Below are 13,364 nucleotides of genomic sequence, written 5' to 3' on the forward strand. Positions count from 1 at the left end.
GCCGGTGTCCACCAACGGGTTCAGGGATTGCCGCCACAGCTCCGGTCAGCCGCCTCAACAATAGAGGCACGGAACATGGCCCATTCGGACTCAATGTCTCGGGACATGGTCGAAGTTCTGCTGGAGGTGAGAATTTGAAGCTACTTCTGACAGGGGGCTCTGCCAGACGTTCCCAGCAGACCCTCACAACACGTTTGGGCCTACCAGGCCTGACCGGTATCCTCCCCCACCATCGAAGCCAACTCACCACCAGGTGGTGATCAGTTGACAGCTCCGCCCCTCTCTTCACCCGAGTGTCCAAGACATGTGGCCGCAAGTCCGACGACACGACCACAAAGTCGATCATCGAACTGAGGCCTAGGGTGTCCTGGTGCCAAGTGCACATATGAACACCCCTATGCTTGAAAATGGTGAAAAAAGTAAAAGGTAAAAAGTAATCCTAAAATAAAATCCAGAGAAGTGGTGTAGAGATTACAGAATTGAGGAACTACTGAGAAATTCGTAATAACCATAACAGGCTATCAATTGAAAATTCAAGCTGGGTATGAAGTGAATGTTTCAACATGACAAAAAGACTCCAAACATTAACCCCTTAACCGCCCTCTGCCGGATATATCCGGCACCGTTGTTTTATTGCTAACGCCATACTGCCGGAATTATCCGGCACATTTGCCTGTGGTTATATGAATGTCTGGCAAGTAGTATAACTGACGGTTTGGCGTGGGTATTATTACTACGTTGTATTTCGACAAGTCTGTGGTTGTTTTGGCCGGTCATGTGACGTGATTCGCATGTAACAGCTGTGAATATGGCGAAACGTAAACTGACTTCAAGTGAGGCTTTGCAGGCGATTTTGGACAGTTCTGATCATGATTGTAGCAGTTCTGAAGAAGATTTTAGCGACAGTGATGAGCAGCAACGTGCGCTGCATGATACTGTGAATGAAGACGCATCGGATGACGGCGCTGAGTGGGTGTATCCCCAGCATCTCAGCTGGGCTGCTGCCCGTGGTGAACTACCTTTTCTGCATTCGTTTGAGGGAACGTGTGGCTTTATTGTTGATGTAAAGAATTACACTGCTGAGCAGTTTTATGAGCTGTTTGTGTCACCTGATTTGATCAGACATTTTGTTCATCAGACAAATCTGTATGCAGCACAGTTTATTGAGAAAAATCCCAATTTACCTCCACATTCCCGTGTTCGTGCTTGGTTTGACACTGATGAAAACGAAATGAAAAAATTCATTGGGATTTTGATGTTGATGGGAATAATCAGAAAACCAGATATTGAGATGTACTGGTCTACAGATCCTATGTATGCAACACCTATTTTTGCAGCTGTCATGACACGTAACCGATTCTCTTTGCTGCTGAAATTCTTTCATTTGAATGACAACAGAAACGAGCCAGATAAGAAAGATCCAAACCGCGACCACTTGTTCAAGCTACGTCCTTTGATTGATCATTTATTTGAAGCATTTCAGTTGCCCTACATGCCAGGACCGTCAGTTGCAGTTGATGAAAGTTTATTGTCGTGGAAGGGCCGCTTACAGTTTCGACAGTATCTACCATTGAAAAGGGCACGGTTTGGTATCAAGATGTTTTGCTTAGCTGAGAATTCAGGTTACATTTATAGATTTCGTGTATACACTGGCAACTTGCACAACATTTAGTGGTCAATACTGCTTGAATAAATGTAAAAAATGTAAAAAAAATGTAAAAAAGTAAAAAAACGAAAATTGTTCAGATTTCGCCTGGCTTGGGGAATATTTAGGGAGTTGGCGGTTAAAGGGTTAAAGACAGTCCAGCAAAGAATGGCTTTAAGCTGGTGGTCAGATGGGACGTCAAACTTGATGACTGTAGGGACTGCATCTCTTCACCTTGAGCATGCCCAATTGTACAACTAAGAATTTCAAGGGGTTAACTAATTGCACAATGCCATATCAAATGTCCAGCAGTGTCAACTTTCCAAAGTATCACACACAATCAATGTGCTGCTGCCTGATGGCACCACCCTCACATATAAATTTGATGAATGGCACCTCAGCTGTTTTTTTTTTTTTTTTTTTGTTCTTTTTCCAATTCTGTCATAATTTATGAGTAAATAAAGACATCTTCTGTTTACAAGGTCCAAAACACCTGCATAAACAACAGACCACCCCTCTCCTCCACACACATTCCAATTACCATCTTAATTAATATGAATGTACTAAAGGTGTATTTACTCTTTTACCACACATGGTATCTCTATGTTGGTTTATTGGTTGCCAAATAAACCAACAACAAAGTAAAATCTGTCACATGATTTTCTTCACTAGAGATAAAATATTTCTAATTATAAGAACTTACAAGGAGAACTATGACCTGAAATGCTATAAAATTGAGCCACCAAATACTATTAAACCAATACACTGTAACACATTTTTAAAAATAGTAGTAAATACCTGTGCAACAAACTGTCTTGCTTCTTCCAATCTGCTTTCTGAAGGAAACTGATTTGTGACGAAAGATCCATCTGGCAGTCTGAACTGTATTCTGGCAATCGTACTAGAATGTATAAAAACAAACAAGTCTTGAAAAGGACTTTTTCAGAACTTTTAACTTTAGAACAGCTTACAGTACGAGTTGATACTCCTCCAGGGTCCAACGTACTGTGTATGATACTACAAGTCCACCAATGCATTAAAAATTTAGGTGTACAAAAGATGACATCTATTCGTATTGTTTGCCAGTTTATTATTACTACTGAGCCATGAATCAAAGTATTACTTTTATGATATCTGAGTAAAGACTAGCTAGAGTACACTGGCATTTTACATAATAGGACTTGTTCATTGAACATTAAGACTCACTGAAGCTAGGATATAGACAATCGAAAGGGTTAGGACATTTGCGGAGGTTGTTTAAAAATAACACTTTCTGCCCCAGGAAGTTAGTGGGTTGAAAGCAAACGTGAACAAAACAGGCATCATGAATCACACAAAGCTAGTATTGGAATTTTCCAATGTTAAGACATAAAATAACGTTGGAGCATTTCCCATGTGAAAGCCAAAAATTACCTGGTCAAGAAGAATTAAAAAAACAAAACAAAACAAAAAAACAAAAATACACTGGGAATTGAGCACAAATAAGACTATTCCATGTAGCATATAAATTCTAGCAAGAAACAGTAGGATAAATATTGCTCTTATTACTACACAATACTGAAAGGTAAATTAATAAAGTGCTTTTTACCTGTCTTTACCCATCTCAGTCTATGACATTACCTCATTTTTGGTTTTGTATTCTAAAGGGGGTTTCTCCTACATTGCCAAACACTGTAATATTTAATGATTTAAAATCCAGAAGCTTTGATAAAGAACAAAAAATACACACTTAAGAGATGTTTAAAATAATAATAAATATATTCTTTGCCATTAACAAAACTTATACTGCACTGTAAACTTTACTAAAAGATGGTGTTTTAAAAATGATAGCACTGCCACAGAATCTTCTACCAAATGCTCTATACACATTGCGTGTTCCGTTTACTTTTTTCTTTTTAAATATTGCAGTGAACAGATTAATATGATACAGTGGGGCAAAAAAGTATTTAGTCAGCCACCAATTGTGCAAGTTCTCCCACTTAAAAAGATGAGAGAGGCCTGTAATTTTCATCATAGGTACACCTCAACTATGAGAGACAAAATGAGAAAAAAAATCCAGAAAATCACATTGTCTGATTTTTGAAGAATTTATTTGCAAATTATGGTGGAAAAAAAGTATTTGGTCAATAACAAACGTTCATCTCAATACTTTGTTATATACCCTTTGTTGGCAATGACAGGGGTCAAATGTTTTCTGTAAGTCTTCACAAGGTTTACACACACTGTTGCTGGTATTTTGGCCCATTCCTCCATGCAGATCTCCTCTAGAGCAGTGATGTTTTGGGGCTGTCGCTGGGCAACACGGACTTTCAACTCCCTCCAAAGATTTTCTATGGGGTTGAGATCTGGAGATGGTACGCCACTCCAGGACCTTGAAATGCTTCTTACGAAGCCACTCCTTAGTTACCCGGGCAGTGTGTTTGGGATTATTGTCATGCTGAAAGACCCAGCCACAATTCATCTTCAATGCCCTTGCTGATGGAAGGAGGTTTTCACTCAAAATCTGACGATACATGGCCCCATTCATTCTTTCCTTTACACGGATCAGTCGTCCTGGTCCCTTTGCAGAAAAACAGCCCCAAAGCATGATGTTTCCACCCCCATGCTTTATAGTAGGTATGGTGTTCTTTGGATGCATCTCACGACGAGTAGAGTTTTTGCCAAAAAAGTTCTATTTTGGTTTCATCTGACCATATGACATTCTCCCAATCCTCTTCTGGATCATCCAAATGCTCTCTAGCAAACTTCAGACGGGCCTACACATGTACTGGCTTAAGTAGGGTGACATGTCTGGCACTGCAGGATTTGAGTCCCTGGTGGCGTAGTGTGTTACTGATGGTAGCCTTTGTTACTTTGGTCCCAGCTCTCTGCAGGTCATTCACTAGGTCCCTCCCGTGTGGTTCTGGGATTTTTGCTCACCGTTCTTGTGATCATTTTGACCCCACGGGGTGAGATCTTGCGTGGAGCCCCAGATCGAGGGAGATTATCAGTGGTCTTGTATGTCTTCCATTTTCTAATAATTGCTCCCACAGTTGATTTCTTCACACCAAGCTGCTTACCTATTGCAGATTCAGTCTTCCCAGCCTGGTGCAGGTCTACAGTTTTGTTTCTGGTGTCCTTTGACAGCACTTTGGTCTTGGCCATAGTGGAGCTTGGAGTGTGACTGTTTGAGGTTGTGGACAGGTGTCTTTTATATTGATAACGAGTTCAAACAGGTGCCATTAATACAGGTAACGAGTGGAGGACAGAGGAGCCTCTTACAGAAGAAGTTACAGGTCTGTGAGAGCCAGAAATCTTGCTTGTTTGTAGGTGACCAAATACTTATTTTCCACCATAATTTGCAAATAAATTCTTTAAAAATCAGACAATGTGATAATCTGGATTTTTTTTCTCATTTTGTCTCTCATAGTTGAGGTATACCTAGATGAAAATTACAGGCCTCTCATCTTTTTAAGTGGGAGAACTTTTGGTGAACAATTGGTGGCTGACTAAATACTTTTTTGCCCCACTGTAAATGTTCAATTTCCATCAAATTACAAACTAGGTCTGTTATTCAAACTTCATCTGATTGGAGCACTTATTCATGCCAAATTTAATATTCACAAATGAAAGTAATCACAGCAGAAAATCAAGACACCTAACCTACCATTGTTTAGGCCTTTCACTTGTTTCCCATGTGCGACATTATATATATATATATTTTACACACACACACCCATTTGAATGGCAGAAACAATGTATTCACAAAACATACTTCATTTGTGCAAGATGATTTACAGGACTGTCTCAACCTGTTCGCCAATTATGTTCAATACACGTACCATATATGGCACATAAATTGTCCACAAAAATTATATGCAAGTATAATATAGCAGTACCATTAGTGTTAACATAATTTTGGCTCACCCTGTATAGAACTGATTACTATTGCTTTAAATTTTGTATTTAATTTAGATCTCTTTACAGAGATTTGCTTTCACTTTGATCCACAGAAGATTTTTTTTTAATGTCAATGTATAAAAGGCAAATTACATCCACTGTGATGCAAAGTTTTATAAACAAACAATAAAATGTGAAAAATTCCAAAGGGGTAAATACTTTTTATAGGCACTGTACCTGGAACATGCATGAATTAAAGGCAAACCGAGTCATAAAGCGAGAATGGTATTTATTGTTTAAAATAAACAAAATGTATATTTTTTAAATAAACAAATAATAACAGGAGAGCAAGTCACAAATGAACAAATTTTACTTATGATTTGAAGTGTACCTTCTCTCCTTAGCAGCAGCCTCTCTTCTGGCATCCAATTCAGCTTGCCTTGCTTCAAGAGCTGCAGCTTTAGCAGCTTCTACTTCTTCCTTTGTTTTTGCATACCGTGCTGCTCTTTCTACACGATCCTAAGTATTGTAAAAATAATCCATCATCTTATAAAGACAAAGACAGATTTGGTAATATAGACAAGCATACCAATGATGTAGGTCTATGGGGGCATTCAGAAACATGTCACAATAAAAAGAGTGATATTTACCAAAGCAATTTGTTGTTTCACACGGTCTCGTGCTGCTTTCTCCTCTGCTTTCTCCCGGTTTCTTTCTTCCAGCATTCGTTTTGTTTTTTCACCTTCTTGTTTTTTCTTAAACTCCAGCATTTCTTTTCCAAGCTTTCTCCGTTCTATTTCTTTCTTTATTTCATTCTGTCAAAACATTAGAAAATAATTTCTTTATAATATACATATTTAATAGAATCTCAAGACATCAACTGTATGCTAAAATTTACTGTCAAAAATATAAATAACATACTTCCTCTTCATCTTTCTTCTTAAGCTCCCTTCGTGCTTCAAGTTTCTTGGTTAGCCTGCATAAACAAATTGAAAAACGTTATCTGCAATTATAATAATAATAAAAAAAAAAAAAGTATACGTAAGAGCATAGATTTTTCTGAACTTATCTTACAACATTGTTGGGGAGCCAACAATGCATCTGGCAAAAAGCAAGACATTTATTTAAGAAAAGTGAGAAAATGTCCACTGATCTGTTTCAAATCCGTGCAACAAAATTAGCATCAATATAGACACAAGCTTATTACCCAGTTTTACTTTTCATTTGCAACAGGAAAATTAACAAATACAAGTAACTTAAATATTAGGCAACTGCTAGGAGTGGGTGGTATGATCATTCACAGTAAAATTAAAAATTCTGATAATTTTGAGAGATATTCATACAATGTATTTGTAGATGATTTTCAGACTGCAACAAATAAACATATAATTAATTGTGTCCACAGGAGTGCCTTTCATCCATCTAAATATTTGCTAATGCTCTGTTATTCAAAAGAATTTAACAGCAGGTATTCAGCTTTCTTAAACCAATAAAACTTCTTTTCTCATTTATGCTGTCACTAAGCAAACACATCAAATATACAGGTCTTTTACCTGTCCTCTCCAAGGATGTCACGATACCAGAACTTTTGTATTTGATGCCAATACAAGTGGTAATTTACGATACTTGATACAAAAAAAAAAAAATTCTGTTCAATAGCTTTTTATTAAAATACCTTGTTAATGTGAACAATATTATGCATTTCACGGTAACACAGTATAAAATATATAAATACTAATCGTAACAAGAACTTTAAAATACTTCTGTATATCCATCAAGAAGTTGCCAAACTCAAATCACTTAAGTAAACTTGAATTGACATTCATCAATGTCAAAATATAATGCAAGGCTTGAATTTTAATGTGTATCTTAGCATGTGCACATTCTAAATTTATTCACTGACATTTTCTGTCCAGTGACTGAAAACTACAGTTTCAAAGCCACACTAAATATAAAAATTCAAACAAACATTATTATATGCGTACTGTTGAATCTCTGAATTACAAGATAATTCCAAATATTTCTATTAAAACCAACTCCTTAAAGCTGTTTTCTCTGGTTTGTCAGGGAATCATTTAGGTTAATATTTGCTATCATAAGATTTATTACCTGGTTAAAAAAATATTAAAGAGTAATGTTTAACAGATTAGTCAAATTAATTAAAATTTTAAATGTCAAAAACTCATGGGGGTTTAATTTTCCAAATATGTCCCAATTTAAAAAAAAAAAATCAAAAAACATTTGTCCCAATTTTAAACTTTCCTGTGTGAAATCAAACTTGTCAGTTTTACATTAATACTTTATTTCAGAACTCTTGTTAAACATCCTTTGTTTGCTGTTTTAAAGGTTTCTAGCATTACATTCTTCAAAACATCTGGAAGGAGGAAAAGGAAACCTGGAGGTGGAATGAGGAAATACAGGAGAGTATACAGAGGAAGAGGATGGCAATGAAAAAGTGAGATAGTCAGAGATATGCAGAAAGTAGACAAGAGTACAAGGAGATAAGGCGCAAGGTGAAGAGAGAGGTGGTGAAGGCTAAAGAAAAGGCGTATGATGAGTTGTATGAGAGGTTTGACATTAAAGAGGGAGAAAAGGACCTGTACCGATTGGCTAGACAGAGGGATCGAGCTGGGCAGCAGGTTAGGGTGATAAAGGATAAAGATGGAAACGTACTCACAAGCGAGGAGAGTGTGTTAAGCAGATGGAAAGAGTACTATGAGAGGCTGATGAATGAAGAGAACAAGAGAGAGAGAGAAAAGAGGTTGGATGATGTGGAGATAGTGAATCAGGAAGTGCAACGGATTAGCAATTAACGGATTTTGTCATTTATTACTAAAACATGAAAAACGTTTCTGTTTTAACGATGTGTTTACATAGATTGTTATAGACACAAAACACGCATCAAATTATTTCACCTTACAATCCTGGGTAGCTCACTCCCGGATAATCAATCAAAGCAGGAACTGGGAAAATTTCTTGCCTGTTCTGAGGCGGTGGGGGGGATGGTATAGCAGGCTTCTTGCTGCTTGGGCTTATTGACTCATTTACAAGTCAGAAAAGGCTGACACAGAGGTGCGAAGGTATTTAAGGAGGGCTGGATTTACGAGTTTTTTCGTTGGCTCTGGTAATTTCAGTGTTAAATTGGCCACACTCGCCAGACTTCTGGGAAGAATCCGACGCACATCGACAGTCATCCATCGCAGCACTACAGCTAGCCACCTTTTGAAAGTGAACCAGAAATGCCTGTGGTCACAGCAAAAAGATCCACTCTCAAACCAGAGCACGTAGTTTAACTGGAGCCTCATGTATAAACGGTGCATACGCACAAAAATGTTGTGTAAGCCCGCTACCACGCTCAAATCGCAATGTATAAAACCTAAACTTGGCATAAAGCCACGCACATTTTCACGGTTGCTCCAACCCTGGTGTACACAAGTTCTCCGCTAGGTTTTGCAAACTGGTGACACCCAGCGTCAAAGCAGTGCTACTGTTCCAGTGTGGTTTCCCTTTCTTTTTCAGATCCACATCCCTGACGCGGCTTTATAAATACACTGAAATTAACCGCATATTTTTTATTACTTTAAGGCATTTGAATGTAATTAACCTGTAATAATATAATGGTCCACGGAATGGCCAAACTATTCCAAATACCATAGCTGCTTTAGCGTTGTTACTCTCACTGCACCACTCGCAGCAGCTGATCGGAAAGAGAATTATCAAGCACATGCTGCCTCAGCCATTCGCTATCTGAACTGCTCTCATCCGACAAACGCTTCAGAGCCTTTCCTGTATGGACCTCGCGTTTCAGAAAGTTTCATCTCAAGAACTATAAACGCACTCAATCAATCCATCAAGTGCTCCTTATAAAACGGTTTGTACTTACAAGTACAATTTCCTCACTGTAAACTTGCGATAGTTATAATATTGCACAATCTGCACCACTTTTTAAAGCGCATATTTACATACAGTTAGATCCAAAAATATTTGGACAGATACAACTTTTTTCTAATTTTGGTTTTGTACATTACCGCAATGAAATTTAAATGAAACAACTCAGATGCAGTTGAAGTGCAGACTTTCAGCTTTAATTCAGTGGGGTGAACAAAACGATTGCATAAAAATGTGAGGCAACTAAAGCATTTTTTTAACACAATCCCTTCATTTCAGGGGCTCAAAAGTAATTGGACAATTGACTCAAAGGCTATTTCATGGGCAGGTGTGGGCAAGTCCGTCGTTATGTCATTATCAATTAAGCAGATAAAAGGCCTGGAGTTGATTTGAGGTGTGGTGCTTGCATGTGGAAGATTTTGCTGTGAACAGACAACATGCAGTCAAAGGAGCTCTCCATGCAGGTGAAAGAAGCCATCCTTAAGCTGCGAAAACATAAAAAACCCATCCGAGAAATTGCTACAATATTACGAGTGGCAAAATCTACAGTTTGGTACATCCTGAGAAACAAAGCAAGCACTGGTGAACTCAGCAACGCAAAAAGACCTGGACGTCCACGGAAGACAACAGTGGTGGATGATCGCAGAATCATTTCCATGGTGAAGAGAAACCCCTTCACAACAGCCAACCAAGTGAACAACACTCTCCAGGGGGTAGGTGTATCGATATCCAAGTCTACCATAAAGAGAAGACTGCATGAATGTAAATACAGAGGGTGCACTGCAAGGTGCAAGCCACTCATAAGCCTCAAGAATAGAAAGGCTAGACTGGACTTTGCTAAAGAACATCTAAAAAAGCCAGCAGAGTTCTGGAAAAACATTCTTTGGACAGATGAAACCAACCTCAACCAGAATGATGGCAAGAAAAAAGTATGGAAAAGGCGTGGAACAGCTCATTATCCAAAGCATACCACATCATCTGTAAAACACGGTGGAGGCAGTGTGATGGTATGGGCGTGCATGGCTGCCAGTGGCACTGGGACACTAGTGTTTATTGATGATGTGACACAATCAACTTCCTTTTGTTGATTATATCACTGTTTAAACCAACAAATAGTAAGTTCTTCCTTGCCTCCACCTGGTATTCGCTGAAATTCTTCTGTTTTCCCCCGTGCATTTGCCATTGTCTTTTCACAGAAGGCTGAGCTTAAGGGCTATTTATATTGATTTGCATATTCAAAGCGGCGTAATTCTGGGAGGAGTTGGGGCGGGACAGCAGGCATGTGCATTACTTTTCACTCTGACCGGGATTTATGTAGCGGAAGAACGTGGAAGTTGGCGTACGCACAGATTTATGCATCTGGATTTTTTTGTGCGTACGAACATTTCCGCTTTTGTCTGTACGCCAGGTTATAGTGTGAATTTTACACACAGCGTTATACATGAGGCCCCTGGTGTTTTTGCACAAAAACCTTAAATTCCCAAATGCTAAAAACAGTGCTTGTGATGTTTTGCATATTCAAAAAGTGCCCAGTGCTGATGTTAAAAATTTTATTTTGTGTAGTTCTTATTTTGTATTTTGCACAATAGTAGTTTCTACAGAGCAGGTTTCCCCACAGCCAGAGATGAGGTCACTGCAGAAAGATCCACTCCCAAACCAGAGCATGTTGTTCAACTGGTGTTCATATTCAAATGTCCCAAATGCTGAACATTGACTAATTTGTAATTTGTAAATTTGTCTTTGTAATGTTGTCCACTTTCAGGAAGTGCCCTGTATACAGTGCTGTTATTTTAGGTTATAGATTTTACTTTGTATATCATAGCACTGCAGAATGTTTTGTTTTTGAAGACTGACCATATTCATACAAGATGTAAGCAAGGCCTATATTATTTATTTCTGTTTACAATTTAATGTAATTTTCACAATTTCTGTTTACATTTTCAGGTTTTGTTGAATAAAAACGGGAGCTTACATCTCACTGCTTGTATTTGTATTTGAAAACAATGTGAATGTAGAAAAATTTATGGGCTGCATCATGATGCATCGAGATATAGAATCGAATCGTTGACATGATAATCGTAATCGAATCGTGAGACCAGTGAAGGTTCACACCTCTACTGTCACCTCCAGAGTGCAGGTTAGTGTGGGGCACAACAAGATTGCCAGAATCAGAGGACCTTATTGGGCAAACAGGAGTGCAGCAATGGAGAAAGTCACTGATGTAGTCCGGTGCGAGGCCATTTACAGCTTTGTAGGTAAATAATATTTTATATTCAATTCTGTAAAACACAGAAAGCCCTTGGAGGCAAAGTAGGTGTGCTTGTTGTTGCTAGTTTGTGTTAAGACACCTGCAGCAGAGCTTTGAATCAGCTGGAGTTGTGATATAAGATTAGAAGGGACACCTGCCAGTAGATCGTTACAATAATTGATGCGGGATGTGATAACAATATAGACAAGTTTCTCAGCATTCAAAAAGGAGAGGAATGAGCAAACACAGGATATGTTACAGAAGTGAAAGTAAGAAAGTTTCTTAATGTGGTTTATGTGGGTGGAATAAGAAAGGGAGGAATGAAAGATAACACCAAGATTCCTTGCATTAGAAGAAGGTCTGATGAGATCACCGTCAAAATTGACAGAAAAGGAGCTAATTTTCTTAAATTGCGCTTTAGTGCCAATTTGCAGGAGTTCAATTGTGTTGGAGTTTAATTTTAAAGAGTTCTGCTCCATCCAGGTTTTAATTTCACTGAGGCAAGTAGTGAGCCGAGAAAAATCTGATAAAGTTTCGCTTTTAACATTGAAATAGAGTGGAGTATCACCTGCATAAAAGTGATAACCCAGTCCAAAGCTACAAATAATATGGCAAAGGGGAAGTATATAGATATAGAAGAGCAGAGAGCCGACGCCAGAGCCCCGAAGAACTCCTTGTGTGAGCTGGATCTGCTGTTGCCATGACTAACAAACTCTTGTCAATCAGTCAAATAGGATTTGAACCACTGGAGGGCAGTACCAGAATGTTCTCCATTCTGGACTGTAGAGTGTCATGTCTACCAGTGTCAAATGCTGTACTAAGATTTAACAAAATTAATATGCTGGTTTGTCAAGAGTCTGCTGCCATAAGAAAATCATTAGTTACACGAAGCAGAGCAGTTTCACAACTGTGCTGTGCCCTGAAACCAGATTAAAAGGGTTCCATCAATTCATTAGATATTAAGTAATTGGTGAGTTTGGAAGCTACAACAAGCTCAAGAACTTTAATCAGAAAAGTTAAGTGAGAAATAGGCCGAAAAATGTTAAGATTGTCAGCATCAAGACCAGACATTTTTAATATTGCGGTTACAGAAGTAATTTTAAAAGTGGCTGGCAAAAAGTGTCAAGGGATATCTTTTACAGGTAGCATAACTTTACACCGGCTGGTACAGACTGAAATCAAAAGCTTCTTTTTTGGCGCATACACCGTCAGCATGACATTGCCAGATCTAAACACTAGCGTGGCAAATTGCTTGCGTACTAAAGCGAATTTAGCTGCAGATAGAAGTCCCATTTTACTTATGGTGCCAAGGAGAGTTGTGTTGTGGTGCAGCAGTCTATTAGCCAGCAAAAGCGCTGTGAAGAAGCTGTCTGTTGTTACGGTTCTGCCTTTGTCCAGTCTGATAGTGGTCACAGAACATCGTATCTTTGATTGCCGGTACAACAAATAGTTCTGAGCAGGCATTAATCACAGTACCAACTGTGGTCATCGCTGGTCTTGTGAAAAGAATAGAGGTAAATGGCATTAACTCAGAGAGAGAGAGAGAGGCAAGTTCGTTGTGCCACGTGAACATCACTGAGAGAATAAAACTGAATAAAAAAGAAAAAAAAAAGCACTAACTTTTACAAGAAGCCAAAATTTACACTGGGTGTTACAGACTCAAATCACATGTATATTTTTATTATATTATAGTATAATAATAAT

The 13,364-nt window shown here is 38.4% G+C and overlaps 1 protein-coding gene across 1 annotated transcript in view; it reads right to left on the reverse strand.

The window, feature by feature from the left end:
* ubxn4 (UBX domain protein 4) overlaps window positions 1-13,364 on the reverse strand; it is a 51,519-nt gene that overhangs the window by 14,981 nt on the left and 23,174 nt on the right. Inside the window, exons 7-10 of the mRNA XM_028806544.2 lie at window positions 6,446-6,500; window positions 6,175-6,339; window positions 5,916-6,043; window positions 2,444-2,546 (exon numbers count right to left, since the gene is read on the reverse strand). Of these exons, the coding sequence (XP_028662377.2) occupies window positions 2,444-2,546; window positions 5,916-6,043; window positions 6,175-6,339; window positions 6,446-6,500 (451 nt within the window). The remainder of the gene's footprint in view (window positions 1-2,443; window positions 2,547-5,915; window positions 6,044-6,174; window positions 6,340-6,445; window positions 6,501-13,364) is intronic.

Source organism: Erpetoichthys calabaricus, chromosome 8, assembly GCF_900747795.2.
Source record: "Erpetoichthys calabaricus chromosome 8, fErpCal1.3, whole genome shotgun sequence".
Lineage (NCBI taxonomy): Eukaryota > Metazoa > Chordata > Cladistia > Polypteriformes > Polypteridae > Erpetoichthys > Erpetoichthys calabaricus.